This window comes from Archocentrus centrarchus, chromosome 10 (genome assembly GCF_007364275.1).
Source record: "Archocentrus centrarchus isolate MPI-CPG fArcCen1 chromosome 10, fArcCen1, whole genome shotgun sequence".
Taxonomy (NCBI): domain Eukaryota; kingdom Metazoa; phylum Chordata; class Actinopteri; order Cichliformes; family Cichlidae; genus Archocentrus; species Archocentrus centrarchus.
Window position 1 is genome coordinate 39,741,840 of NC_044355.1, and position 27,440 is coordinate 39,769,279.

At 47.6% G+C, this 27,440-nt stretch overlaps 1 protein-coding gene across 7 annotated transcripts; it reads right to left on the bottom strand.

Moving 5' to 3' along the window:
- Positions 1 to 1,989: 1,989 nt before the first annotated feature.
- pde6a (phosphodiesterase 6A, cGMP-specific, rod, alpha) lies at positions 1,990 to 27,421 on the bottom strand. 7 transcript variants are annotated; one of them, XM_030739204.1, is made up of 25 exons: positions 27,316 to 27,357; positions 27,141 to 27,195; positions 26,400 to 26,733; positions 26,021 to 26,162; positions 23,402 to 23,554; positions 22,379 to 22,468; positions 22,035 to 22,175; positions 20,997 to 21,071; positions 20,532 to 20,596; positions 19,839 to 19,905; positions 17,302 to 17,349; positions 15,550 to 15,699; positions 14,189 to 14,332; positions 13,282 to 13,347; positions 12,887 to 13,033; positions 11,021 to 11,128; positions 10,526 to 10,635; positions 8,572 to 8,659; positions 8,079 to 8,179; positions 7,895 to 8,002; positions 7,744 to 7,807; positions 4,644 to 4,718; positions 3,309 to 3,392; positions 2,871 to 3,039; positions 1,990 to 2,651 (listed from the first exon to the last, which is right to left on the bottom strand). In XM_030739204.1, exons 3-25 carry the CDS (start codon positions 26,726 to 26,728, stop codon positions 2,611 to 2,613), a joined length of 2,565 nt encoding a protein of 854 aa, XP_030595064.1. In that variant the 5' UTR covers positions 26,729 to 26,733; positions 27,141 to 27,195; positions 27,316 to 27,357; the 3' UTR covers positions 1,990 to 2,610. The 7 variants fall into 7 exon arrangements, with proteins under 7 accessions (XP_030595064.1, XP_030595066.1, XP_030595063.1 ...); XM_030739206.1 differs by having other exon boundaries at positions 26,400 to 26,736; positions 27,316 to 27,349; XM_030739203.1 differs by lacking the exon at positions 27,141 to 27,195 and having other exon boundaries at positions 27,316 to 27,420.
- Between the last annotated feature and the right edge of the window lie 19 nt (positions 27,422 to 27,440).

The following is a 27,440-nucleotide window of genomic DNA, read 5'->3' on the forward strand; positions in this document are numbered from 1 at the left end:
CTGACCTCTGCAATCCTACAGAGTTTTATCAGAATTCAGTCAAATCACACAAGTGCTACCAAAAACATCCCGTCCTTGGCAGAGGTAACGATGCAGCCCTCCTCCTGAGCTCCACCTGAGCCTCCATCCTCAGGACCTCCCAGTCCTCCTGATATCAGAAACACGCTGATCCTCCTTCAGCCTCCTCTCATCTGAGCCGCCGCTGATTTCAGACAGAAACACGAGGAGAACCTGAGCGTACACTGGATTATTTGGAGAGTCTGTGCCACACCAAAGCAAGCTCCTGATTGGCCAGTCTGCCTCTGGCTCTGGTATAGCATCAAACCTCTCATGTAGATGGCAATAGCCTAGCAGTTTATCATGTTAGTCACTGTATTATCACAGATTGTACCTAATCTCCGTCTCAGTGCACCAAAGTCACTTTGAAACAACTGACTGTGAGTGCTCGTAGACCTTTAAAGGCAGTCTCAAAGGCAGTGAGATCATGAGCTTCCTGCACATGGTCACAGTTCCCACAGTGTGACTGCAGCACGAATGGAGCCGAACCTTCAGGTGTCTGAGGAACTGCAGACCTTATCTGCTGCTGATATCTGCTGCTCATACTTTTAATCATAACAATGTTTCAGTGGGTATGAATGTACATCCCTATAACCTTTGATAGGCATGAAGGCTTTGATTGGATTGCCACTGCTTTATCAGGGACTCCATTTTAATATTGGTATATTTCAATAAACCCAACCAGATGTTGGTTCATATTTAGAGGCAGCACAGGATGAAGAACAGCCCGACTCTGCTGACTTCACTGGTACCATCACCGCTTCATCTACTGCTGGTGGAGCATATCATTCAGCTGCAGTACAAACCAGCCAGTGCTGCCATGCTCCATCATAAATGACTGGATCATTATTTATTTTACTGGCCTTAAAAACTGTAAAATATGATCTTATATTTTTATTTTCAAATGAGCAGATGATGGTGTATTTAGTCAGGATGTGTGTTACTCAGTTTCTGTAGCTGAACAGCATCCTCAGAAATATGAAACAAACATTTGCTGAGATATGAACTGTGTGTGTGTGTGTGTGTGTGTGTGTGTGTGTGTGTGTGTGTGTGTGTGTGTGTGTGTTTGTGTGTGTGTGTGTGTGTGTGTGTGATTTTTATGAAGGGTCTGTTGCTCACTTTGCATTATTATATTTTCATTTAAAGTAGTACAGTAACTGTTTATACCTGAGTGCCAAATTTCACTGCCATACATGAAAACCTGAGATGTGAATTTTAAAATCCTCCCACTGTCACCAAGTGCTGCTCATAGGGGGTCGTTCTGACTGTTGAGTTTTCTCTGTATTATTGTAGGGTCTTTACCCACAATACAAAGCAGCTTGAGGTGACTGTTGTGATTTGGCGCCATAAAAATAAAATTGAAGTGAAATTGAATTGAATTAAAATTTCAGCAGTGATGAGAAGGATTTTTTTTATGTTTTGGCGACCTCAACCTTTGACCTTGCACATGAACCATGTTCTCGGGCCCCTGAGGAATATTGAGTTCTCAGCTGCCAGATGTGCACACACCTGAATGAGACTGACCAATGACCATCTGACTGAATGTCAGCACAGCTGTAAGTGAAGTTAGGGTGAGTGTTACCTGAGGCCTCTGCACTCGTTTCATGTGCACAGCTGTAACTTCATTAATTAGCCAGAATTAAATCTGAAACAAGCTCCCAATGATGAGCCACAGCACTGTCCTGCACCTCCAACAGGTGAGCCCCCAACAGGTGAGCTGCAGTTTTACAGTTAATAATGTAAATAGCTTCATTGCAGCCGTCCACATTTTTCTTTTAATATTAAACCATTCAGGTCAGGGTTTTTGTTTTAAAATTCAAAGTATGTCTGGTTATTGTGCGCGCATGCACGCACACACACAACAGCACCTGCTGCTAACCACATCTACATGCGTGAGTGTTACCCAGCAGACACACACAGACACCACAGACATGACTGTGAGCCACAAACCTTTACTAACCTCTGCAGAGGGACTCTCACTGTTTACAAAGCCTGAGTGTGAAAATCAGCGCACACACACACAGAACCCAACGAGCACGTTACAACATGACACAGAGGAGGTGATGCTGCTGAGAAAAGACGCTGCAAAGCAAGCACAGAAAATATCTGCAGCATGCTTCTATTTTACAGCACGTAGACACACAAACACGTCAGCACAGCCAGTGTCACATGAAAATAATACAAAAACATTCCTGACGTTGGATTTGAGGGCTGGAAACGGTTGGTCAGGGTCACAGCCCCCCCCCCCGTCTCAAAGGAACACCGGGTCAGTTAGTTTCGTGTCGCTGTGACGTCAGGCTCGGTTTAAGCTGGACTGACCTGATGGTAAATTCAAAAATGTGACTCCCACAAAGAACTGAAGATAAGTGAAGCACAGAGCAGCGACTGAGAAACAGTTAGAGGCAGAGAGCAGAGGCAAAGCAGAGCAGGAGATCGTCAGACTCGGTGCCTGCAGCTGTGTTTGGAACGCCCTCCCGGTGACCTGGACTTCTCAGGTGTGATCTCAGACCTGCTGCTGGACCATAGCCGGCAGGGCGGAGCGATGCAGCGCGTCTAGCTGAGAATGCACGTCTTTGACTGTGATTGTGCACTCGCTACAGGAGGAAGCAAGGAAAGGCAGAAGGAGAGAAAAAAGGACAGAAGTTAATTTTAGCAGTGAAAGTATTTGGAAAGTTGTGCAGTTTGTACAGCAGGTCGCTTCCTTTTGTTTCTCTCAGCTGAGGCTCCAGTGTCCCTCAAAAACAGGCTGTTCAGGCGTGCTGAGCATCTACATCCCACAGGAGATGAGCGCAGTGATGCCGACAGCCTCCTACCTTGTCTGGCTGCTGCAGCTTTCTGGGCTTCCTCCTCTTTGGCTTTCTTAGCTGCTTCGATGGCAGCCATTTTGGCGTCGTGCACCTCCTTCAGGGCGTTCCACTCCTTCCTGTTGTTCATCAGCCGCTCCAGCATCGGGGTGATCTCCACGTGGAAGCGACTGAACTCCTGAGGCGAGCACACACAAATCAGATCAATGTTCGATCCAAACTGCTAACGGTTATCACAGGATCAATCCGTAATACGATTCCCACATTTACAGCTGGTTATGGTGATGCAGTTGCACACCTGAGGGTCTGCAAATAAAACGACTCAGTTTTCCACCTGAAAGGCGGTGCTGAGTTTCCCTGAAGTAAATCATAGCTCCAGCTTAGCCTCCTGCAGAGTTTATTTGAGTCAGGAGCAGCTGTGGGTGTCTGAGTGGGGTGGGCTCTGACCTTATACACAAAAGCGCAGACAAAGTCGATGAAACCACACTGCAGCTTTGGAAGTTCATCCGCTTTGTTCCTGTCCATCATGGGCTGAAGGAGAGAGAGAGAGAGAGAGAGAGGGCTTTCAGTGTTGCTGCACTGGCATTAGTGCCTTTTCCTGTCCTGATACTGAAACTTCACTAAGTTTATCCTCCTGCTGTGAGGTCTGAACTCACAGCACCCTTTAATGGCTGCACAGTTCTTACAGGAACAGCTGAGTTCCTGCAGTCCTTACATGCTCCTGAACTCTCTGTGGGACGTGTGATGGTGAAGGACACATTTGTTCTGTGACTGAGGCTTCTTTAAGTGTTTCTTTCAGACAGGCATCACCTTTAAAAACAGAGGTTCAGGTATGAAAGGTCAGCGAGGCTGCGACTCGCCTCTGTCCATGTTACATTAGCAGCTACATTCAGACTCTGCTCTGCAACAACTTAGGTGAGCAGCAATCCAGTAAAAAGGTCATGCTGGCTGTAACTGCTGGAAAAACTGCCCACCTGCACTTCACAGAGTGTAGCCGCCTCTGCAGAGTCCTGTCAGGCCACAGTGAGTCACAGACCCCACTGTGGGAAATAAAAACACAGCGGCTGAACACGGCAATGTGAAAGAGTGCAGGACGGTGCTTCTCGCTCTTCAAGTGTCTCAAGGACACGAAAGTGTGAAGCAGAGCGAGGAGGGGGGGCAGGAGAGCCAGGGAGGTTTGGGTCAGCTGTGTCAGCGACCGCTCTCTCTGTGTCAGTGCTCCACATAATGAGTCGTACACCACCACCACGGGGACACCGATCTGTCTTTCAGCTCCGTGTTTCTGTCTCAGTCTGATCTTCTCTCTTCCCGTCCTTCCTGCTCCCCTCACTAATTAAAGCCCTGTGGATCTGTCCACCCACCAAGTCCTCCCAATGCCGCTCCAACTTTAGATTAAAAACATGAATCAGTGGAAGTGTGTCTGAGAACAACATTTGATTTTACAGCTGCAGCTTTAGTTGGTTCAAAGTGTAGAACAATGATCTTGTAAGCTTTGTGCTCCAGCAGCATGATGATTATTAAACTTCATTAGTTCACATCCTGATGTTTGCTCTCAGATGAAGAAGCCTTCAAACTTAAACCAGCACGTGGCTTCATCAGTCTGAGCTGAATTCACCTTCTTATTTTCCCGCAGGTCAGATCCAAGCTAAAACTGCCTCCCAAAATCAGAGGACTGGTGAGTGACTTTAAAGGTCAAAGATTACAGATGACCTTTGTTGCTGCAGAGACTAAACATGCTTGAACCTGTAAGCTGTGTGCTTAGCGTCCTTCTTGCTCTCTTACGATGGGCTGTTGCTCCAGGACTGTCCTCTCCAAGTCTCCCTGCTCCCAGAACTCTGCAGCCACCGACAGCGCCACCTACAGGGGGAAAGAGAGGGACCGCTCAGACCTTTTGATGCTGTCACACACACACACACACACACACACACACACACACACACACACACACACACACACACATACACAGTGCTGATTGGAGGAAAGCCTCGCGCACATGTATCTAATATCATCCTATAAATGGTTCCCAGTCAGATTGCTCTGCAGAGATCAGGAGGCAGTTTCAGGCTCAGTGAGCTGAAAGCATGTTTGTCTCACCTAAAATGGAGCGATGTGGGCTCTGATGAATAATATGGAAATTCTGTATTCAGCAGTGAGTTAGTCATCAAGCCCATTTTGGGGGAACAATTGCCATGAGGCGAGCGTAGCCTGTAGACACAATCTGTGTGCGTGGGAAGCAGAGTGGGAAATATCAGCCATAAAAATGTCAGCAGAATCTCTTCCAAAGAATCAAGAAGCTCGAGCTTTTGTCTCTCTGAAGCTTCTTAAGGAGCTTTCCCCTTCATCAGGGAAAATCTGATATCAGCTTCCATCACAAAGCAGACCTATAACAGCTCATTTCCTGCTCAGACACACTGACTCAGGTTCAGTTACATTTTGTTTCCAAGTATCTGCACATCTGTGGACATTTCACACCTGTGAGGGTCCACTCAGTTGTCAGTGTCACAGCAGATGCATGCTAATGATTGAACAGAACACTATAAAAAATAGACTGCTTTGTCAGTATCTTAGTTTTACACCAACTTATTTTGCAAGAGGCTGAATTATAAAGAGTGACGCTGCAGGAAGCAAAGACTCCTCTGACTGCCTCCTGATGAAGACTCAGTGTGTGCTGAGTGTGTGAGGGCCTGGAGCACGGCCTCCTTTCAGTTATTTATAGCAGCAATCATCACTAACTGGATCAGTGTGTATTGCATCACACAGGTGACAAAAGTACACACATTCTTCACTTAACTAGAAGTACAGATACTAGTGTTAAAAATACTCCAGTAGAGTTTGAAGTACCGAGGCTCAGAGAGTAAAAGTAGCTCTTTGGAGGAGGTTTGCAGCAGATACCTCTGTGCACAGCTGACTGAACCTCAGGCTACATTAATAATAAAATAATATACAAACATATTTTCTGAGCTGAAGGTACTGCCGCACGTTACTCCATTTAGCTGTGGCGCTAACTACCACAGCTTACTGAGATCTGCCAAAGTGTTTCAACACTACTAATGATACACAAACCATATGTCTTTGCCTCTTTCACGTCTGTGTGTGCGATAAGCCGCGGAGATGGAGGACACACCGATGTCTCTGTGTTTAGGCTCCAATCAGTTTGGTGGGAAACAATAACTCCACTCAGGTGAGTCACGCCTAAAGTCACGAGCCTGTTCTGTGAATGTGAGGAGCAGAAAGTTCAGATATTTGTGTAAAAATGTAGGGAGTAAAAGTACTCAAGTACAGATACCTGGTAATTCTACTCAAGTACGGTAACAAAGTATTTGTACTTTGTTAGTTCCTGCCTCTGTTCCCGACCAATCAGCTGCACAGAAACATTTTCAGTTCAACACCTGTGATGTGAGAAAGTTCCTGGATAAATGTCGTCTGGATGAAGTTGGAGCAGCAAACAGTTTTAATAGAAACCATCAGAAGGCTGTGGGTCACTGAGGGCCTCAGCTGCTGTTCCCCTCTGAAGGTTAGGGACATTTGGTCCTCGAGCTGAAGACACGACGAAGCACCAAAGTGCAGAGACAGACCTGAACCTAACGCTGTGTGATGGACGCCCAACATGTGAAGACCAACGCTGAGTCTCCATCTCACAGAATGTTGGACAGAGTCACAGCTAGAAGATGATCCATCAAATGTAGGTAGAAGGAGACCTTTCATCTGTTCTCACCTGGTCTGAGCAGACACCTGTCCCTCAAGGCTGACCCTGAAAGTTTACCCAGAATGCACTCTGTGAAGTTTCCTGCAGTGAATGATCAGAAACAGATCAAACATCCAGGTAGCAGTGCTGGCTTCCTTCAGCTCACAGACCCTTACAGTGGGTGTGCTTGCACAGTGCAGCGGGCCTCCTGAAACTGTTATGAGCACTCAGGATTGTGTGTGTGAGGCAGGGTACACCCTGTACAGGTGGCCAAGTCGGCTAACACAGCGAGACAGACAACCAATCACACCTGCAGGCAATTTAGAATCACCAATTAACCTAACTGCATGTGTTTGGACTGTGGGAGGAAACCAGACACAGGGAGAACATGCAAACTCCACGCAGAAAGGCCCAGGCCAAGGTGGAATCGAACCCCGACCTTCTAGCTGTGAGGCAGCGGTGCTAACCACAATGCCACCTGTACAGAAAATATTCAGCATGAAGGTAGAAGCCCTGTTTACCTGCAGCTCCTCTGAATATGGGTCTGAGTGCAGGAACATTTCAATCAAAGCATGTTTGTTTGGTTCACTTCCATCATGCCATAAGTCATGCAGAGGAACCTTTTATGTTACGTTAATCATGCCCCGCCTCCTCAGACGTGTTTGGCCAGTCCTGGGGGGTCCAGAGCCCCGCTGGGGGCTGCTGTCCCAGAAACTAAACACATACTAGTCTTTGAGTTCTGTCAGCAGAGGCTTCACCTGGTTTGATTGTGGCTACAGTGTTGCAGTAATAGGTGTATGTACAGGAACATAAAGCACACTGCAGACAAATAAAGGTAAGAAATGTGGCTGTCAAACAGCCAGATATGCCTGCTGTTCATGTTGATGTGGCGGTGTGAGCCGGCGCCACAGTAATGTGTATATTACATACTTTACAGAAATAAAATGCTGAGCCTGCCAGGCGGTGACGAGGGGAATGAAAAGCAGCAGGTTGCTTTTGATGCATGAGGCCATCAGGAAGCAACGCTGAACGCTGCTCAGAAAAATGGCAGTGCTGACAAAATGTCTCTCTGTGTCTACTTTATCACCGGCTCGCCTCAGCCCGCCCGAGCCGGCGTCTTATTCCTGCAGAGGGCTGGAGAGCCGTTTTACAACGAGAACCGAGCAGCATGGAGACAGGCTGTCACACGGGGCCTACCTTACTCTGGATCTCCCACGGTTTGGCGATGGCAGACAGGTCACAGGCTGTCATCATCATGGCCCTGCAAGCACAACACGTGGCTGGGGTGAGATCCTGGAAGGACTCTGAGTGTGTGTGTGTGTGTGTGTGTGTGTGTGTTTCTGCCTACATGACGATCTCTTTGCGTGTGGTCTCCAGCATCATGTATTTGGTCCAGTCGTTCCAGTTCTCGTAGGTCTTGGACTGGTCCACAATCTTCTGGAACATGGTCCTCTTCCTGCACAGAAACAAACGGCCATAACTATACAGACATGAGGCTACTGCAGCCTCAGGAACCATGCTGTTGTACTGACTTGAAGTACAGAGCCAGATCAGTGGCAATGATGGCGATGTCCATGAGGTGGATGACGAGGTCGTGCTGACGCCGGTTCAGATTCTGATAAATGTTCAGTGACTGAAGCAGAAGAGAAAGAGCAGAAGGACTCAGGAAAGGACCCTGATACAAAGGTGGAGGTCTGCATGTGTGAGACAGAGGAGCTCAAAGAGGCCTCCTCTGCTCTGAAGCAAATGATCACAAATCTGATAAACTGGGAAAGCTCAAAGCACATTCATGACTTTCCTCTCTATATATCAGAGTAAGTATCTCTGCTGGACAATAATGTTCAAATATCTGAGCTTAACAGCACCAAAGCTTCAGTGCTGGAGACCGGCTGCTGCTCACGGAGCTGCTGCACGACGTGAAGATAATCAAACAATCGATCTATGAACAAAGGTTAGCTAGAAGAAGGGCGGAGGCATCGCTGCTCCATAACAGGTGCTCAGGTGTGTGTGTGAGACCCAGCGTACCTCATCTCTCAGCAAAGTCTTTCCAAACTCCAGATGGTGTCTTTCCAAGATTGAGGAGCCGTGAAGCTTCGCCAGAGGATTACCGGACCTGGACACACACACACACACACACAAACACTCACACACACACACACACACACACACACACACACACACACACACACACACACACACACACACACACAAAATGGGAGGTCAGACTGTGATAAATCATGCATGTTAAACTCAGGGTGGGCCTGGCTGGCTGTGGCCACTGCTAATGGTGGGTTTCATTAGCTCATCCATCAGCAGGAGGAGCAGCGCAGCTGGAGGCGTAGCTCGTCAATATCGGCTCATTGATATTCTCAGAGGGTGACGTTAACTTCACCTAAAGAGCTGAGGTCAGCTCGTCAGCACACGGGAGGAGTGAATGCTGTCACTGAGAGTCGATTAAAATGCTCCTCAGAATAAACCCACAGTCTGATTTCCAGAGTTTCAAAGAATGTGACTGATGCTCTTCAGGAAATCAGGTCACGGCTTTATTATTTACAACTTTATTCTCAGGTTAGGGTTCAAAGTGCCGGTCTTCCTTATACGTACGTACCAGAGACACGGAGTGACAGAGAGATGGAGGTCAGACAGGATCAGCAGCAGCCCGAACACACTGCTGCACAGAGGATCACAGCACTGTCAGCTGTGCGGTGGCCAGAACACCTTTCTACTCATTATGGCAGCAACGACACAGGTACGTTTGCTTCTTGGCCACCTGCGTCCACGAGGTGAGTCAGCGTGGCGCTCTGGACGGAGCCGTTAATGAAACTTTGATCAGATTTAGCTGTGGAGTCTCAGCATGTCTGCAGGCACCAATAAATGTTGAGGCTCTGATGAACTCGACAATATGAACACAAGCATTTGAAGTGTTATTTGAAAAGCTCCATCTATAAAAATGAAGATGAGTCTTACTGCCCTTTGCACAGAACTCTTATTTTAATTTAAAGCAGTGCTGATATTACCGCTGCAGCTACATTATATTTTCCTATTCTATGTATTCAGCTTTGAATTTGACACAGCAACACGTCTCAAAAAAGGTGGGACAGGGCAACAAAAGGCTGGAAAACTCAGTGGTGCTAAACAGAAACAGCTGGAGGAACATCTGGCAGCTAATCAGGTTAGCTGGCAGCAGGTCAGTCACATGATAAGTATAAAATGTGTATGTATATAAAAATGTATAATAATAATGTCTGTCAGACAGAATGGGACAACATTCCTCTCCCAAAGTTCAGCATCCCAGCATGCTCAGGTGTTTTTATTTAAAGATTTTTGTAATCAACGCCACTTTTTCTGCACATGCTCCTGCCATCTTCAACATGCCTTTAAATCTTTCTGCTGCCAAACTCTTAACTCTGCCTTCACACCGGCTCTCAGTGCTTGGGGGTGGCTGTGGCTCAGGAGGTAGAGCAGGTCACCTACTAATCGGAAGGTTGGTGGTTTGATTCCTGGCTGCTCTGGGCTGCATGCCAAAGTATCCTTGGGTAAGATACTGAACCCCAAGTTGCTCTCAGATGCAAGCATTGGAGTGTGAATATGTGTGAATGTTAGACAGTAAGCACTCAGCTTAGTTACACATGGAAATGCTGGTGTGACTGGGTGAATGTAAACGTGTTGTATAAGTGCTTTGAGTGCTCAGAGTAGAAAAGCGCTATATAAGAACTAGTGTGTTTTCACAGACATCAGCGTTTCTGGGTATGGACTGTGTAGGGATGTAACCATCACTCTGCATGCATGTGCCTCTAATGTCCAGCAGGGGGCGGCGGCTCTGGCTGTAAACGGAGCTGAGTGTAGAAGTCAGAAAATGATGCTCAACTGATATGAGCTCAGGAACAGTTTGTGGTCTCAAATATTCTTTAATACAACATGTTTATTTTGGACATTAGAGGAAAATAAACACAATGCTCCCCACCCCCTTCCTCCTTACTTCATCTGGTAGAGGTTGTTGGTGCCTCTGTGGTCGATATCGTGGCAGAAGCCAGCAGTTACCATGGCCATGCACTCCAGGTCTGTGTAGTAACGCTTCAGATCACCTGTCTGTCACAGAGAGCTGATGGTTATTCACAGAGGCAGCCATGCATCCAGATTCACACACACACACACACACACACACACACACACACACACACACACACACACACACACACACACACACACACACACACACACACTTCCACACAGTCATGCATGGTCACATGTACAGTACATGCCACACAATAATGAGGAAAATATTGAGAAGAGAGAAGAAGAAATAAAGGGTGTTCATCACGCTGACTGAGAGACAAGAAGAACGGGCTGGAGAGAGGAAAGGACTGAGCCGGGGGGATGGTACTTAGGGAGTAAGGGAAGATGGAAAGAAGTGTGTGTGTGTGTGTGTGTGTGTGTGTGTGTGTGTGTGTGTGTGTGAGAGAGAGAGAGAGACCATCAGGAGGGTGAACATGGTCTGTCCAACGTTGAATCCGTGCCTCCAGTTGTGGTAGGTGATCTTCCTGTAGCCTTTACTCAGAGAGTACATGAATCTCACCAAGACCTGTAACACACACACACACACACACAGATTAATTATTCCTTATGAAGTTTTGTCATGTAAGTACCAAAAAAATAAAGAAAATGAATCTCTGAGCAGATGAAGCTGAGGTGAACTTGGATGATGAGACGAGTCTGCAGAAGCAGAGAAGCAGCTGATGACCTGAAGGATCATCGTGTGTCTAACATGGTGGAGGCAGCATTAAACACAAAGCTCAAGGCTGCAGCAGAGCATGTGCTGACGTCCATGACATGAAAATAGTCCTGATATCTAAAATGATCTTAGTTTGTCCAATTAGGTTTGAGCCTCTGAAAATGGGCGACTGTGTCTAAAGTAAACTCAGAGGCACAGCTCCTCACTGGGACGTCCGGGATCAGAGAGTAGAAGCTGAGGGCGTTTAGTCATTTAGGCTGAAGTCAGAGAGCTGCAGCTGTTACCTGGCACAGGTGTGTCTGAGCTACATGCTCTTTGTTCTAACACACAGCTGAGGACTGTTTTTGTGTTGAACGCTGTATCTTGTGACTTTGTAGTGATGCGTGTGCGTGTTGTGGGTCTTTGCTGCTTTCTTCACATAAAAGTCAGAATTGTGTCTTTCAAAGTGTGGAGCCAATCAAAGTGAATGTGAGAGGATAGGAGCCATCAGAGCTGTGCAGTCCCACAGAAACATCACTCAGGTTATTCTTAGACACATGAAGCACTGAACATCAGCTGTCTCATCCTTCATCTATGTCACAGTTTGATATTCCAAAATGCTCCTTTTAATATTGACTTCAAACTCCAGTCCAGCTGAGACAGACATCACCTTAGAGACGGCCCTCAGACCTCAGCTGGATGCACAGCTGGATGCACAGCTGCAGACTGGTCTGAGCTGCTTGTTGGTCATCAGTGTAACTCCTGGATAATGAACTGTACTGTCTGTAACACACTGCAGACCTCTGAGATACACAAACACATCACGTAACATCGACTAAGCTGCGCAATATCCTCCTCCTTCACCCGTGTGTTCATCACTGTGCCGCTGACCTACCTGTGTAACACCTATGTTGGTGACAGTGCCCCTCACCCCCAACTCCACACATCTGAAGAGGAGCTGATTCATGTGTTATGGGGCTTCCCGGCAGGGTTTCAGGGCTCCCTGCTTGTGCAGGTGTGGAGTCCCAGCCAAGAACTCCAAGAAGAGCAGGTGATGGTGTTACAGCACAAACACTGAGTCTGCTCCCTGATGTGAAGGCGCACTGAAGGCATTGAACCAGGGGCCTCCACCCCTGCTCGCAGCCTCTCACTGAGTCCAGCCCCCCCCCCAGCTGTGTGTTGACTACATCAGGTCTGTAACTCTCGACCTCACACACTGACTCCTCTTCCCCACTACACAGGTGAGGTCCCTCCACCTGAACCCCCCGCTCTGGGCTGAACACCCCCCGCTCTGGGCTGTGAGTGACAGGCGAGCAGATCCATGAGGGTCATTTGGGCGGAGGCCTGGCTCCAGGGTGGAGCACACAAACCCCTCCACCATGATGAAGTGATTCATGGAGGCTGTAAATATCAGCTGTAAACTTTTTTTCTCCCTAAATGATATGATTACCACATTATTTGTTATTTACTGTGATTAACGTCATTAATTGTGTTATTATAGCTGCATGTGAGCGTGCACTCATTGAAATCATCATGAATGTGTGTGTGACATCATCTGCTCTGCTTCTTCCACCTTAAATGAGGAGAAAAGCTTTTGCAGTTCACATAACGAGTAAAGAAGACACGGACCTCTCTGGGAATGTGGAACTTGTCCACCACTTTGAGTTCGTAGTACATCTTGATGCCACACTTCACCAGGTCCAGTTCGCTGTGTTCAAAGTCACAGAAGTGGAACTCGAAGATCTCAGCTTTCTTTGAGTTCGGCAAAACCTCGGACTGTGGAGAGAAATGAGGAAGATGTGTCAGTTCAGTCTGGAAAGACTGTATTTGGCGATGACTCGGAGCGCTGTGTGAATCAGGAAGTGCTCAGCTTCGTGCTTCAATCCGTCCCGATCCTACCATCGGACCCGTTTCATTCGGCCACAGGACTCGGCCTGATTTCTCTCTGACGTCTGGTGCTCTGAGCATTTCCTCTTTTCTTGAAGTTTCTATAAGCACGAGCCGAGATTTATTTTGAAGTTTACCAGGATCTCCTGAAGCTCCTCCTCCTCGCACTCGTCTGGTTCCTTCCCCCATCTCTCTCTGGTGTCCTGCAGAAAAACACACACATCAACAGTCACCTTGGATAAAATGGTTTGGCATCCATCAACTGCCTCCTGATCTGAGGTCAGTGCAGGTCACCTGTCTGCGTCCGCTGACAAATCACCTCATAGAAAACCTGACAGCTTATTTCAGCCTACAGATGATGCTCTGCTCCTGCTTCCATCATCCCCATCAGCCAACAAAGCTTCAACAAAGACAGGAATAACCAGCTCCTGCAGCCAGAGCGCGCCGCCTTTTTCTCCATCTGATTAAAAATACATCTGAGCTCATCCTCGCAGAGCTGACGGTGCTTTCATTTAAAACCAAAGATGGTTCCTCACTTCCTGAGTTTAACTCATCACAGCTAACATGAAGGCACATTAATATGAAGGTGTTACAGGCTCTTACAGCAGACATGTTTATTAAGGAAACTGTAAGTTTAAATATCTCAGATTTAAGTCTCATATAAAGAAACTGACTATTAAATACAATCTCATCAATTCAGGCACATTAGAGGCTGCCTCCCAGTGGATGCTGCTGAGACCTTCATGCACTCCATGATCCTTTCCCATATGTCGGATTGTTGGGGCCAAGCTGGGAGACAGTGACTGAACCACTGGAGTCTCTAAAAATCTGTGTTCTATCATCACTGTAAGGATCAGTTAATGATGAACCGCAGTGGGTGTTTGGTGTTTAGGTCCCTCCTCCACTGCTTCATTTTATTAACATTCATCCAGGAAAATCCAGGAACTTTGGAGCCCAAATATTCAGCCAAGATTCACAGACGTGTACACATTTCTGTGCGTGTGTGTCTGTGTGTGTGTGGCCGACCGCCCCACATTTACTCACCAGGATGTTTTGGATTTCATCTTTGCGACACTTGACGTGGTAGAGCACCATGTCCTGGTAGATGTCCTTCCTGTTCTCCAGCTTGTTCATCTTGTCATAGGTGTCGGTGTTGAGCACCGACCAGCCCAGGAACTGAGTCAGAGACTGGGAGAGAGAGAAGCTTCACTCAGCTCACCGTCACAGCTGCCTGTCAGTGCTGGAGCCACAGACAGGCAGTAAATAACATACCATCAAATGTTTGTCATGTCTGTGATGTGTAGGTGAAGGCTTCCCATGTGTGACTAATTCATGCTCTGAAACTGCTGAGAGAGCGCGGCTGGAGCACCAAACTTCTGCATGTGTTCTGTTTCATGTGTGCAGCCATGTATAAATAATCCATCCATCCTCTTCCACTTATCCTGTTCAGGGTCGCAGGGGGCCTGGAGCCTATCCCAGCTGACACAGGGTGAGAGGCAGGGTACACCTGTACAGGTCACCAGGCAGACAGACAACCATTCACACCTATGGGCAATTTAGAGAGACCAAAGAACCTAACCCCAGTAACTGCATGTGTTTAGACTGTGGGAGGAAACCCACACAGACACAGGGAGAACATGCAAACTCCACACAGAAAGGCCCAAGGTGGAATCAAACCCAGACCTTCTAGATGTCATTCTAGCTGTGAGGCAGCAGTGCTAACCACCACGCCACCATGCCGCCCCCGATTCTAAATAAAACACAATTAAACAATGGGGTAGGGTGGCTATGGATGAGATCAGATCAGAAGGTCGGTGGTTTGATTCCTGGCTGCTCCAGTCTGTGTGCCAAAGTATCCTTTGGCAAGACACTGAACTCCAAGTAGCTCTGATGCAGCCATCAGAGTGTGACTGTGTGCTCATGTTAGAAAGCACTGTGAATGTGTGAATGAGGCATGTTGTATAAAGTGCTCTGAGTGCTCACAGTAGAGAGAACTTCATAAGAACCAGTCCATTTATCATTGTATGTTTACTACTTTATATTCCAGTGGGTAGCATCATCAAAATATCAAAACTACACAATATCTTCCTGCCTTATTCTGCAGCAGCACCTGTATGCAGTCACTACAAGGTGCTAACAATGCAAGCATCAAACAGTAAAGATCCAGCTTTCAGTTACGTTCATTCAGTGATAAAGCAAATTAATTAAAGGCAAATAACATTAAGGTGTTTGTTCATGAGTGGCTTTGATGTTAAAGGTGAGCCGAGTGTTGAGGTGAGACGGCCAGAACATCAGGAACAGCCTCCAGGCCTCATTATCAATAATGCAGACGCTCCCAACAGCCTGCAGTGTATTTATAGTAAACCAGCTACACACACACACACATACACACACACACACAGTACCTCCATCAGGGTTTCATCCATTTCATCAAAAGGTTTCCCATCCTTCCTGTTATAGAATGTGGCCACGCCCACAATTTCCTCCTTCTTGTTGACAATGGGCATGGACAGGACGTTCTTCACAGTCCAGCCAGACTCATCGAGCGGCTCCGTCTGAGCAGGAACACACACACACACACACACACACACACACACACACACACACACACACACACACACACACACACACACACACACACCTCTGAACAGTGTTTATTAGATGTTTTAGTCTTAATGTGACAGAAACACAATCAGACCCTCTCTGAGTCCGTCTCTAACATCAGCACCAGCAGAGGTGACATGTTCACAGCGTGACATGTCAAACTCTCGCTCTCCTCTCACGGTCTATGAATACACTCTGCAAGTCACAGCCGGTACCACAAGAACCAACCAGAGACCTGCAAACCCACACTAAGGTCAGAGACTCAAACAGCACTCTCAGACTCATCCCTGAGCCCTCAGCACACTATCCCACACTCCATTAAACAAAAGCTCATTCAACAAACCCCCTCCAGTGACATCAGACATGACATCACCAGCACCTTAAACACAAAAGCAGGAGATGCTGGGTGGGGCCAGGCAGGTAGAAATGTAAACCTGTAACAGAATGAAAAGAAGCGCGGCTCCTGGCTGTGTGTTTGCTGTAAGCAGCAACACAAACGAACCCACAACAGCAGCCGAAGCAGCGCCGTGCTGGCCACGGCACACAAACACGTGAACACGTAGAAGACGCTGCAGTGCATAAAGTTATCATGCACGAGGAAAGTGGTGAGCATCAAAGTGGTGAGCCTCATGCTGAAAGCTCAGCTCAGGGAGCGGCTGAGCCTTGCATCAGATCGTGCACCGGTTAGTGTCACATTACCAGTGGAGCACCAGTTTATATCAGTCTAATTCAAAAGGGAAGGAAAACACACCGGCGAGGAACGATCAAGCAGCCGCTGCAGAAGCAGCATCTTGAATCGATGCCCCAGAAACGGATACAAAAATACAGCTGCAGGCTCATTTCTACAAACCAGGAGGAAACAGAGTAACAGGTCAGTCTGGACCACACGCGTCTCAGGAACTGTGCCAACAGTATTTTGGAAAATGTGGGAAGTTTCTGAGTGATCAGACCTTCAGAAGGCCGGCTGGAGGAATGTCACTGCCTGATCTGATTAGGAAATACATTTCCTGGAAACTTCAAAGTGAGATGAAGCTTTCAGAGAGTACAACAGCGTTTCGTCCCTTCACTCACCTCGGACGATGCTACCACCACCAGAGGCCCAACATAATAAGAATCAAGGCTGCTGCAGCCCCAGAAAATCATTTAAAGCAAGGAGAGCAGAGAAATATCACTGATTCATATCTTCATGACTGCTCTCTGGCGCTCTGTTACAGTACAGCAGAGGCCATTATAGGGCCACGGTCATTTGTTACATACATTATTTCCACACATGCTCTGAGCTGAAGGCAGATAAACTCCAGCGTGCTCCATCAGACGGACACTGAGGCTGAGACAGCAGCCGCATCAGGACCCTAAAACACCACACTTCAAAACTTTTCAAACCTCCAACGACATCCTGCTCAGAAATGATGGTCACCTGTACACACCAGTCTGGAGTCACTGATCACTGACAGAGGGTCAGTTTAAACTCATTTAAATAAAATCTTTGTCATTTATTGAAGATGTTCTACGAGGCAGTTCATCTTTGGAAGAAAAGATGACGTTCATCTTACCTGGAAGTCGAAAAACTCGTCCTCTGCTGCATTCATTATGTTACAAATCTGTCGGAAAAGGAAATGAGAAGATCAGCGTCTGAGGAGAAGAAGCTTCACATGTTAGCACCAGATTTCTGAACCCACATTCATCCCCAGGATAATCTGCAACGTCGCTTCCAGTTTTGGAAGCATCAGTGATAATGGAGGAACAGAAACTGTTTAGGCCTCAGTTCTTTGGAGGAAAGAACCACATGTTCATGTTCCCCTCTGTATCACATCAGTCAGTCTCAGCTTGTTCTCTCAATCATGGAAACGTGAGTGGGTTTCACCTTGTACATAAAGCAGAAAATGAAATATGAAGGAGGAAAGATGATGAGGATGGGACAGGAGGAGGAGTTATTACAGTTGTATATGACAGCAGCGCGTGGCCGAGCACCTTTCACTTCCACAGCGGCGTGCACACCGACAGCTGTGTGATGGCGCTCTGCTTATCGACCACCCGCTGACTCCACGAGCATGTGTGGACATCAGGGATCTTTGGCTTGCTTACAATCAGGGATTTAGATTCTATGCATTTAATGCTTGATTTTATTGAACTGTAGCCTTTTTAAAGCAGTGTGGATCTGACTGAGAACACGAGCACACTTTGCACACCTGCACCACAAATCAGAAGGAGGCCATATTGTTGCACACCTGCTGCAGCTACTTCACACCAAATGAGGCATAACTGACATCATGGAGGTCATTCTGCATTGAAAGCATGAACTCATCAGGGCAGAGTTCTCTGAGGTCAGCAGTGAGCAGCAGGCTCCTTTTCAGAGCCGCCTCCTACTGGCCATTAGAGAGAATGCTGCTTACAGGGAGTTGATGGAAGAGTGAAGTCCTTGAGCTCCTGCCTCTGAGGCTGAGCCCAGCCAGCCTTCAGAGGAAGCTCGTTTCTGCTGCTCGTATCCAACACCCAGAGCTGGTGGTCCCAGGTGGAGGTAGCTCAAGCTTTTAAGGCCTTTAAGCTCCGCTCTCTCTCTCTCCATCACAGCAGAGCGGTGCAGAGTCTGCATCACTGCAGACATCTGTCCCTCTCCCTCTCCCCCCACTCACGAACGTGACCCTGAGATACTGAGACTTCTCCACCAGGGGCAGCAACTTATTCCCAACTGAGAACCATGACCTCAGACTTGGAGGTGCTGATTCTCATTCCTGTCACCGCCTGATGAGGCCAACAGAACCGCATCATCTGCAAACCTGACACTTTATATAAATCATTTTAATATGTCTTGTATCATTATTTTTGTGAATGCAGCTTTTTGTTGTTGCTTCCCCTCCACACCAGAGGACCTGAACTCCATGCAGACGCTGTGTGTTGTGTAAGTTCAGACCAACACAGCTCTGTTTGTGTGAGAGAAGCTTTGGGCTGCTCCTGTATTCACAGAGACGCCACTGTGGGCGGCTCCACTCAGCTGCACACTTCTCTGTGCTGCTGTTTCCTACCATCAGTTTCTCAATCTGTACAACTTTCCCTGTGTTGTTGTCAAACAGGAACCCTCCCATTGGTCCGCAGCACTGTGAGGATCTGCAGTGGCTCACAGCCGGACCTCGAGCAGCACGTTTCCTGCTGCGGCAGCCTTGAGGCAGATATTTGAATCCCGCAGTGAAAACAGCTCGAAGCATCATCGGTGTGGAATATCCACCACAGATAAAGAAACTTTACGGGAAACTCAGAGAGGTGAAGCGACCTCACTCAGCAGCTGGAGGTCAGCACTGAAGGTTCAGGAGCCTGAACCTTTCAGTCAGTGTTTCTGCTGCCTGGTAGTGAATCTCACCTGTTTGCACTCAGCCGGCTCACTCACCATTCATTCATTATTCATCTGTTCATTAAGTCACACGTGTGGGGCCTCCAGGGTGTCCGAGCACAAAGGTCACATGGTGTTCAATACCTTCGCCGGTTATCACATGTCACGTGACCTGACAGACTGTCAAAACTGCCTGTAAGACGAGAATGCAAATGTCTCACATTTAAATCTCATTATAGTCCTGCTCATATCTGCTCTTACTGAAGGCCTCTGGGAGGTGACTTTCCTTACAATGCCAAAGAAAGAAGGTCCCACAGCCACAGAATGAACAAGGAGGAATGATGACGTTTTTATAACACGAGCTGCAGAATCCACCTGAACACCAACCACGGCAGGACTCCTCAGACTGTCTGTGACACACCTGGACACTGCCGGGGCCAGGACGTCAAACACGAGTAATGCTGAACTAGTTCAGGACCGGGGTCACTAACCTGTGCTGTTTCTAATGACCAGCAGGGGCAACGACGGGCTGCAAGAAGACTGTTTAAAAGTGTACAGGACAATGAGCCTACTGCTGCTCAGGGTGGGCCTCACTGCTTTAAGTCCTCTTAATAAGACGTGATGATTATTCTGATTCCATTAGGAGTAAAATAGGTGATAAAGCAGGGTGTGCAGAGGCCTCGGTCTCTCAGTCAGATCCGAGGCAAGACTGCTTAGGATTCATTCTGCTGTGACAGTGAGCTCTGAGGAAAAGCAAGTACTGACCAGCCCAGTTTCAGCTACATAGGTGGGTAACCCGCTGACCAGGGCCCAGTGATCTGCTGGAGGATTCCTGGAAATGAAGACGTGCCACACAGAAAGTTAAAGTGCCACAATCACCTTTAACAACAACCAACACATTTCAGAGGTCATGTTCATGTTCCTGCATCAGTGTTAACCAAACCAGCTGAAGTCAAACCACGCCTGCACGGCCTTCAGTTTACGCTGCTGTGGCTTCCTGTGCTCTGAAGTGTTTGCACAGTGCTTATGAATGTTTGCAGGCCTGAGCTCCCCCATCTTTCTGCCTCAGGTCTGAATCTGCTTTTCTTTTTCTGTTATTAGCACTAAACTCGGATGCTTCATTTAATGCCAGTTTATCACTCATGCTGAGTTACCTGTGCTGTCTCAGACTATAGTTACAGTCATGCTCGTTTCATTTAATCATTTTAACAACTTTTCCAAGAAGATTTCTGCTGCTAATGTTTGTTTGCACAGGGTCACGATTTTGTTACGCTGCCGTCACGTGTTTGAGTGTTTTCAGCAGGGTCAGAGTTCATGTTCAGGCCGTAACACAGAGTAACGCTGTGTCTGAACACAACCCTACAAATATCGTGCTAACTTCATTAGTGCAAAGCTGCAGTGTTTACATCCATGTTGAGGTTTCCGCCCTGCACCGCTGCCCCGACCAAAGACACTTACGGGATGACTTTGATGTCCTCTTTGCCATGCAGGATGTAGTCAATCACTTTGTAGAAGATGATTTCCTTCAGATAAGATGACAGTTAGTTTGTTGGAAAAATCTGGATACACTCTTAATCATACAGAAGTCTGACACAACCTGTGCTCAGGTGTGTAGAAAAACAGCACTTTCTGAGCCCACCGTGTGCAAGTCTTAATGATTTAGAGCCTTGGCCAGAAGCCGGGCTGAACCGTGAGGTCAGCATGGTCTAGAGGAGCATGATTAGTCGGGGAAAGGCTGGAAGTGTGATTTTGCTCAGCAGGTGTCACAGAAATCTGTCTGTTAGCTTCTGATTGGCCTGATGGTGCTACAGAAAGTTGGATGTGTTACAGAGAGAGGCTCGTTTTGACCTGCTGGAGGCACCAGAGTCACTGTGAATGAAGGATGAATGCCAGACTGCTGCAGCTGAGGTCAGGACCTCTTACCCTGCCATCAGGAGTTTTGGGTCCATCGTAAGGTGGAACCTCTCCCATCAAAATGGGCCACAAGTCAAAGAACTCCTGTAGACATAAAACACAAAGACAGAGAGATTTAGAGGGGAAACATCACTGATGCAGCTGCTTCTGGTCTGTCATTATTTAAGTTCCCTGCCTGTGTGCTGCAGGTCACACCCCAGCCCGTTATCCTGCCTGAAAACGCTCCTCGCAGCAGCCTCTAAGGAACAGGGCTGCTGCTGCTGCGTCTTCAGAACATGCAGCGTTTCAAGGAGCTGCATGTTCTGTTTATTATTAAGTGTGTTATTCATGAAAGCCAGTATTGTAACCAGACAGCCATCTGTGCAGACACACAACATGTGTTTGTTCTCTGATAGCAGGTGCTGGGAATCAGCCGGCAGCTGCTTGTAATTAGGTGACAGCCACAGCCAATCAGTAGTATTTATGGTCCCGCGTTAGTTATTACAAATTCACGAGGAAGAAGGTACTTTAAATATTCTTTAGTTAGCACGAGGAAGAAGCGAAGCAGAACACACAAAGGAAGCTCAAAGGAGTCTGAAAATATCATTCCCAAAAGAGGAGGAGAAAAAATGAACTGAATTCCATGGGAAAGGACGGAAACAGGAATGACAGCATACTGTCACCCACGGTGGCTCTGCAGTCCTGATGCTGATCCCAGACCAGCACAGGCCTTCACTCTGTGCAGGTCTTTGTGGATTTCCTCCCTCCAAACATGCGAGGTTAATCCTCCTGTTCCCAGGATTTCCTCTCATCCAGGCCTCAGACCCTTTTTTAGGGTCTCGGAGTTCTTTGGATGTATGTGATATATTATTTTCAGGGTTTATGGAGCCAAGCTGACCTAAGACTGCTTTCTAAGTTTCTGAGCCTGCTGCTCCCCGCTCAGGCTTCTTTGAAGCTGCTCTGAAACTTCAAGTTAGTGGGAATCACAAGATCATCTTTATGGGAGCAACTTCAGAGCCAAAAAGAAACAAACCGTGTGCGACCGGCCGCTCGCTGTTGGTAACCCACCTTGGTTTTGGTCATGTCCAGCAGACCCACAGAGTAACGGTCACAGTTGAGGAAAGCTCTGACTGTGTACAAGGCCTTGTGGAACTGCCTCTCGATGTCCGTCATCTCCTCAAACACCTTGCTGGCTGACCACAGCAGCACCTGGACAGTAAAAGAAAACCCGAGCATCAGAATCTGCTTCTACTGCAAAGACCTGTGACTGCTCAGTGTGAGCTCAGCCTGAGAAGCTCTGCAGCTGGATACCCTGGAGACCCTCACCAGGTATTCACATCATATCTGACATCTCAGCTCAGAGCCAGCAGGTCAACACATCTGATCCACCCTTACCTGTCCTCCATCCTTACCTGTCCTCTCCTTGTCTCACAGTTGTGCAGGTAGCTCAGGTGGAAAACTCTCAGCACCAGGTTAGCAAAGTTCAGATATTTGTTCAGGGTCTGGAAGAGAACAGAACACGGCTCCAGCTGTGCTGAGGATTTTAAGGGACATGCCATCACATTTCTCATTACGTCACTAACACAGGAGAGAACAGTCCCAAGAAGTCGCCCCCTGCTGCTCATCTGGGAGAATTACTTTAGGACATGGAGGCAGTGTCCATCTTTAAATGAACGGAGAGTTCCTGGGAGGAACTTGCTGAAGCGCCTCATTGGAAGTGTCACTGTATTGTCACGGGCCTGTGTGCTGGAATTAGGAGAGACACAGCAGATTTTACATCATTGTTCAGCTCACTCTGGCCTCACACTGGAAATTTCCCTCTTCAACTGCTCACACCTTACTCAGCTGAAAAATGCTTCCAGCTCTTGGGTTTAATCAGAGGATTCAGCTTGTTCATTATGATTTTTGAGGCTCTGGATTTATTTTTAGTCTGAATTTCAGTGAGTTCCCCTCATCGCTGTGGCTTCAGTCAGACAGGAAACATGCACTCTGTGCTGACTGGGAGCGCTTTCCAGTCAGCTGATGGAAGGATTGGAGTTTTGTGATGAAGCTGACCTGACTGTCTCGATGCCGTCCAGCGTGAAAATGGTTTGGTGTTTTTCTGGTGACGGTCGCACCTGTAAACTCGAAACCATCCTCCTCGACAAGGATGTGACTGGTCTTAAATTAAGATGATTTATTGGGGGTATTACACATAAATAAAGGAGGTAGTTAAAGGAGTTAAAGGCTCAGTCTAGTCCTTTAGTCTAGGACTACGTTTAGCCCAAGTGTAACTGGCTCTAACTGTTATTAGGTAAGACGACAGGGCTGCAGGGCTTCACAGACCAACTGCTGCTGAACAACAGAGGCTGCAGCCACGAGCAGACCATTCATGATAACGTGCACATGAAGCTTCATATGTTATTGAATCAGTGGCATGAAGGACTACAGGTTACCTCTTCATCCTTGGCAGTGAAGCACGGCCCGTCCAGCTTGTTAACAGCCATCATCACGGCCACCATGTCCTTCCCGTTCATGATCGGGACGGCGAGGACGTTCTTTGTCTCATACTCGGTCAGTTCGTCCACAAAGTTACTGAAATGGGGGCTCTAGGAGGAGAAAGAAGTGGATATTTCATTGTGTGTAATTATCACATCTTTCTGCACTTTCCAAAACTCCCAGACCCGCTTTGATGAACACTCTGCTCTTATCCAGAAATGCTGCAAGCAAAGACCTTCCATTATCCACAGACTCTACGCTCTCTCTGCTGCACTCCATCTACTTTCCTCCTGAGCAGCAGGGGTCATCAATTGTGTTCCTCTGGGGGTGTAACAGAGTGAGAGCAGCTCATTAACTGCCACGGAGGAACAAAGACCTGCACAGAAGCCAGATTTGGGTAGTTTCTCCTAGTTTCTCAGGTTGGATGGTGCAGGTCGTATCAGTGTATCAGTGCCTGCACATGTCTGAGAGAAAATCTGGGAAAGTCTGATTCATCTCTCTTTTGTCTGCTTCTCGGTAAACGTCACAGACGCCAACAAAAGGCAAGTCCTAAAGCTCAGACAGTGAGACGGTATAAATGGACAGACGCTGAAGCCGCTGCTGTCATGTTCAAACTCTTCTTCTACTCTAAAAACAGCGGTGTGACAAATGTGCCCCAATGATGGGAGTGAAAAAGTACAGCTAATTGAGTTTGGAGGACCTGAGACCTGATCAGCACTCAGCTCCTGTCTCAAACCTCATCACCTGCATTCATTAATGTCTCACACTGATTTCTGCTCAGTGTTTGGTGTGGAGTGTGAAAAGGTGCTGGGAGGGAAACACCCCACTGAGACTGACCCTGGATCAGTACAGCATCTGATTCACCTGCAGCCTCACCATTGAACACACTGCAAAGATCTGGGCAATTTAATGGCTTGTTATTAGGTGACCTTTGACCCTGTAAAGCTTAGAAAGCTCATCATCCTGCACATTACCTCCTGCCACACACGGAGCGTTTACCTGATTGATATTTTTAAAGGATTTCTAATAACTGACGCAGCTCTTCATCACAGTGGGTTTCTGCTCGGGCTAATTCAGCCGGCCGTGACGCGCTGAGTGCAACTCCAACAACACAGGAGGAGAGCGATTAAAGGTGTGCGATTGTGCTGAGTCTGTGAGAGTGGCTCAGGGCCTGCGTGACCTCTGGGAGTAATCTGGGATCTCTCTTATTCAGGACAGATTAACCTGCTTCATGTGGAGCCTGTCTCCCCCCCCCCCCCCCCCCCCCCCCCCCACACACACTATATGACACAGTAACAGTTTAACTGCTGTTCTGCGTTTTACTTTGAAGGAAAAGATGGTGAGGGCGAATCGAGGTGGGTTCCTACTCCGATCCTCGCTGGCTGAGCCGCTGTGGACTGAATCAGGAAAGGCAGTGATTCCCAGTGTGTACATTTCACATCATCTGTGCATTAACATCATAAAGCCAGCCAATTATCTGGAAACAGTAGCTGCTCCTTCGCTGCCACGGGGGAAACTGAGGCTTTGATCACTCCCATCATGCTGTCGTGTGTTTGTGTGAAGCTGCGGTGTGTTTCACAATGAAGAGGCTGCTGGGAGCAGAACTGCTAGAAATAAACCAAACGGGAACAATGAACCCCAGCCTGCTTTGTTCCTCCATCAGCAGCAGCAGCAGAGCCTGCTAATATCCAATGAAAGCATGTGATCGAACTGATACAGGGCAGTCCCTGTAATCCATCACTTATGTGAAGTAAGCTGCTGCCTTACGTAGTGTCAGTGTCACAGTGAGAGGTACGAGCAGGAGCCTGAAGCAGACCTGCAGCAGCACAATATGGACGAGGGAAAAAGCTGGCCAGCTATTTTCAAATGCCAAAGGTATTGGCTGTAACGAGACTGAGCCGGCTTTGGTTTGAGGGGATTAGTGGCAGAAACAGGACGGTGTCACGTTGCCCTCTGCTGGCCACACAGAAACAAAGCAGCAGTAGCCCTAAAAGGCATTAATTAGCACTTAAAAGCTCCTTTAAAACATTTGAACATGAAACGGAGTCCATCATTCAAAAATGTGAGAACACAGATGATCAGTGACCTCCACCCAGAAATGTCTCAGCTCCTCTGAGTGTTTGTCCTTCCTCGGGGCTCTTTCACTCCTCCCTCACCTCTGGCTGCTGAGGCACCCCCCCCCTCCCTCAGTCATGTTTCTCCATCCTGAAAGGGAGTTTTTCCTCCTTGCTGTAGCCGAGCCCTTAAAGGGAGCCCCGAGGCTTCAGTCTGCACTTCTGAATCTTACTTTATACTTTAGTTTGGTGCTACATTCATAAAACTGCAATTACTACACACACTTGAAGTCATAATCACACTAATTCCCTCTGTTTAAACCAGTTATGCATTCTTTTAGGGGCCGGCAGTGTATATGCAAGCCTGAAGCTCAGCCTAACAGCCGAGCGTGCTGCCTTGAAGAGCGGAGATGATATTTAATGGTATTTTCTGTCTTTCCTTCACGTCTGATGGCAGACCGTTTCTGATCTACACGGAACATCACAGTGAACAGAAATCATGGAGCGTTTGGAGGCGTCTACCTGTGACACATCGGGAACGTTGACCATCTTCTTGCTGGTGGCCACATGGCCCACGATGCCCATATCCAACGGGTACACGATTTCACTGTCGGGCTGCACCAGGCACTCCTCAAACTCAGCATCTTTGTGAACATTGAATAATCTGGAAGCAATCAGAGACAGAAATATAATGCATCAGTGCCCCCTGAGGACCTGGACATGAACATAAAGATAACCTAAACCTGGAGCTCCCAGCTGGGTCTGCCTCTGACGGCAGGTGTGTGAGCTGGCTGCCAAAGCGGCAGAGGAGTGTAAAGTGACAGACCACATTAGTGCAGTCATGCCAGCCGCTGCAGCGTGTGTTCAGGTCTAATACCAACACACTTTCATGCGCAGTAACCTGGTGGCCAACTCAGCAACGCCGTTCCTCTGCCGGTACATGAAGAGGCTCGTGCAGTCTGCCCGCAGCATGAAGCTCAGGTGTCTCATCAGCTTGAAGACCGACTTCTCCATGTTGAGGTTGTCCTGGATGTCACGCACCAGGTCGATGAGGATCTCGCTCTCATCCACCATCGTCAGCTCGTGGAACTTGCTGATGTCCACCGCCGTCTTACGGTTGGGATCCAGCAAGTCTGAGATGACCTTGGGCCGGAAGGTCATGTCATAGTACTGCTTGGCGAACTGCGGGTTGGCGTCGAGGAACTGCTCTGCTGCCGCTGCGTCCACCATGGCTGCTGCTGACAGGGAACAGATGGAAACTGAGCGGAGGAGGGCTTCCCCATAAAGTTCAGATTCCTGTTTAAGATCTCAGTGATCACTTTCAGAGCTCCGCAGGGTCAAACGCCTGTGTACATTAGTGAGCTCTTACACCCAAATATAACACACAGACCTCTGAGGTCTACTGACCAAAAGCAGTCGGTGGTTCCTCGCTCTAGACTAAAACCTAAGGCAGACTGTGCGTCTGAGGTTGCAGCTCCTAACCTGAGATCTGCGGACTGAATCGTTTAAAGAACAGCTCAGGACTCACCTGTACAGGCTTGCTTTTACCCAGAGGTCTGTGTGTGTTTACTGTGGACCACTGTTCTCCTTGATTGTTGTGATTTTTATCTAGAAGGGTGCTCTATAAATACATTTTACTTACTTCCACTGACCACAGGTACTGAGAAAAAGATCTGACTCTGAAGCTTCTTCACCTGCTAATTCACCGTACAAGAAGAAAAACTGGATTTGAAATGTTGTGTTAAACCAAAACAGTAATGTAAAACCTACATCTGTATTCCCAACAGGTAAGAGAATAGAGAAATAAAGCCTTGTACCTGTTAGAGTCCTCCTGTTGTCTCCAGCTAAGTGCTAATCCGTCTGTCCTGCTGCAGATGTCTGATTACAGGGCTGGTTCTAATGTCATGTGTGGACATAAGCCTGCGTCCAATTATAACACTGG

Bases quoted from the DNA above. Each gene is read 5' to 3' on its own strand.
- pde6a (XM_030739203.1), bottom strand. From the start codon at position 26,728: ATGGTGGACGCAGCGGCAGCAGAGCAGTTCCTCGACGCCAACCCGCAG. The intron at 17,350-19,838 runs GTCAGTACTTGC...CTTTTCCGACAG, and splicing joins ATGTAGCTGAAACTGGGCTG to ATTTGTAACATAATGAATGC. The intron at 7,808-7,894 runs GTAGGCAGAAAC...TTGTGCTTGCAG, and splicing joins ACACGCAAAGAGATCGTCAT to GGCCATGATGATGACAGCCT.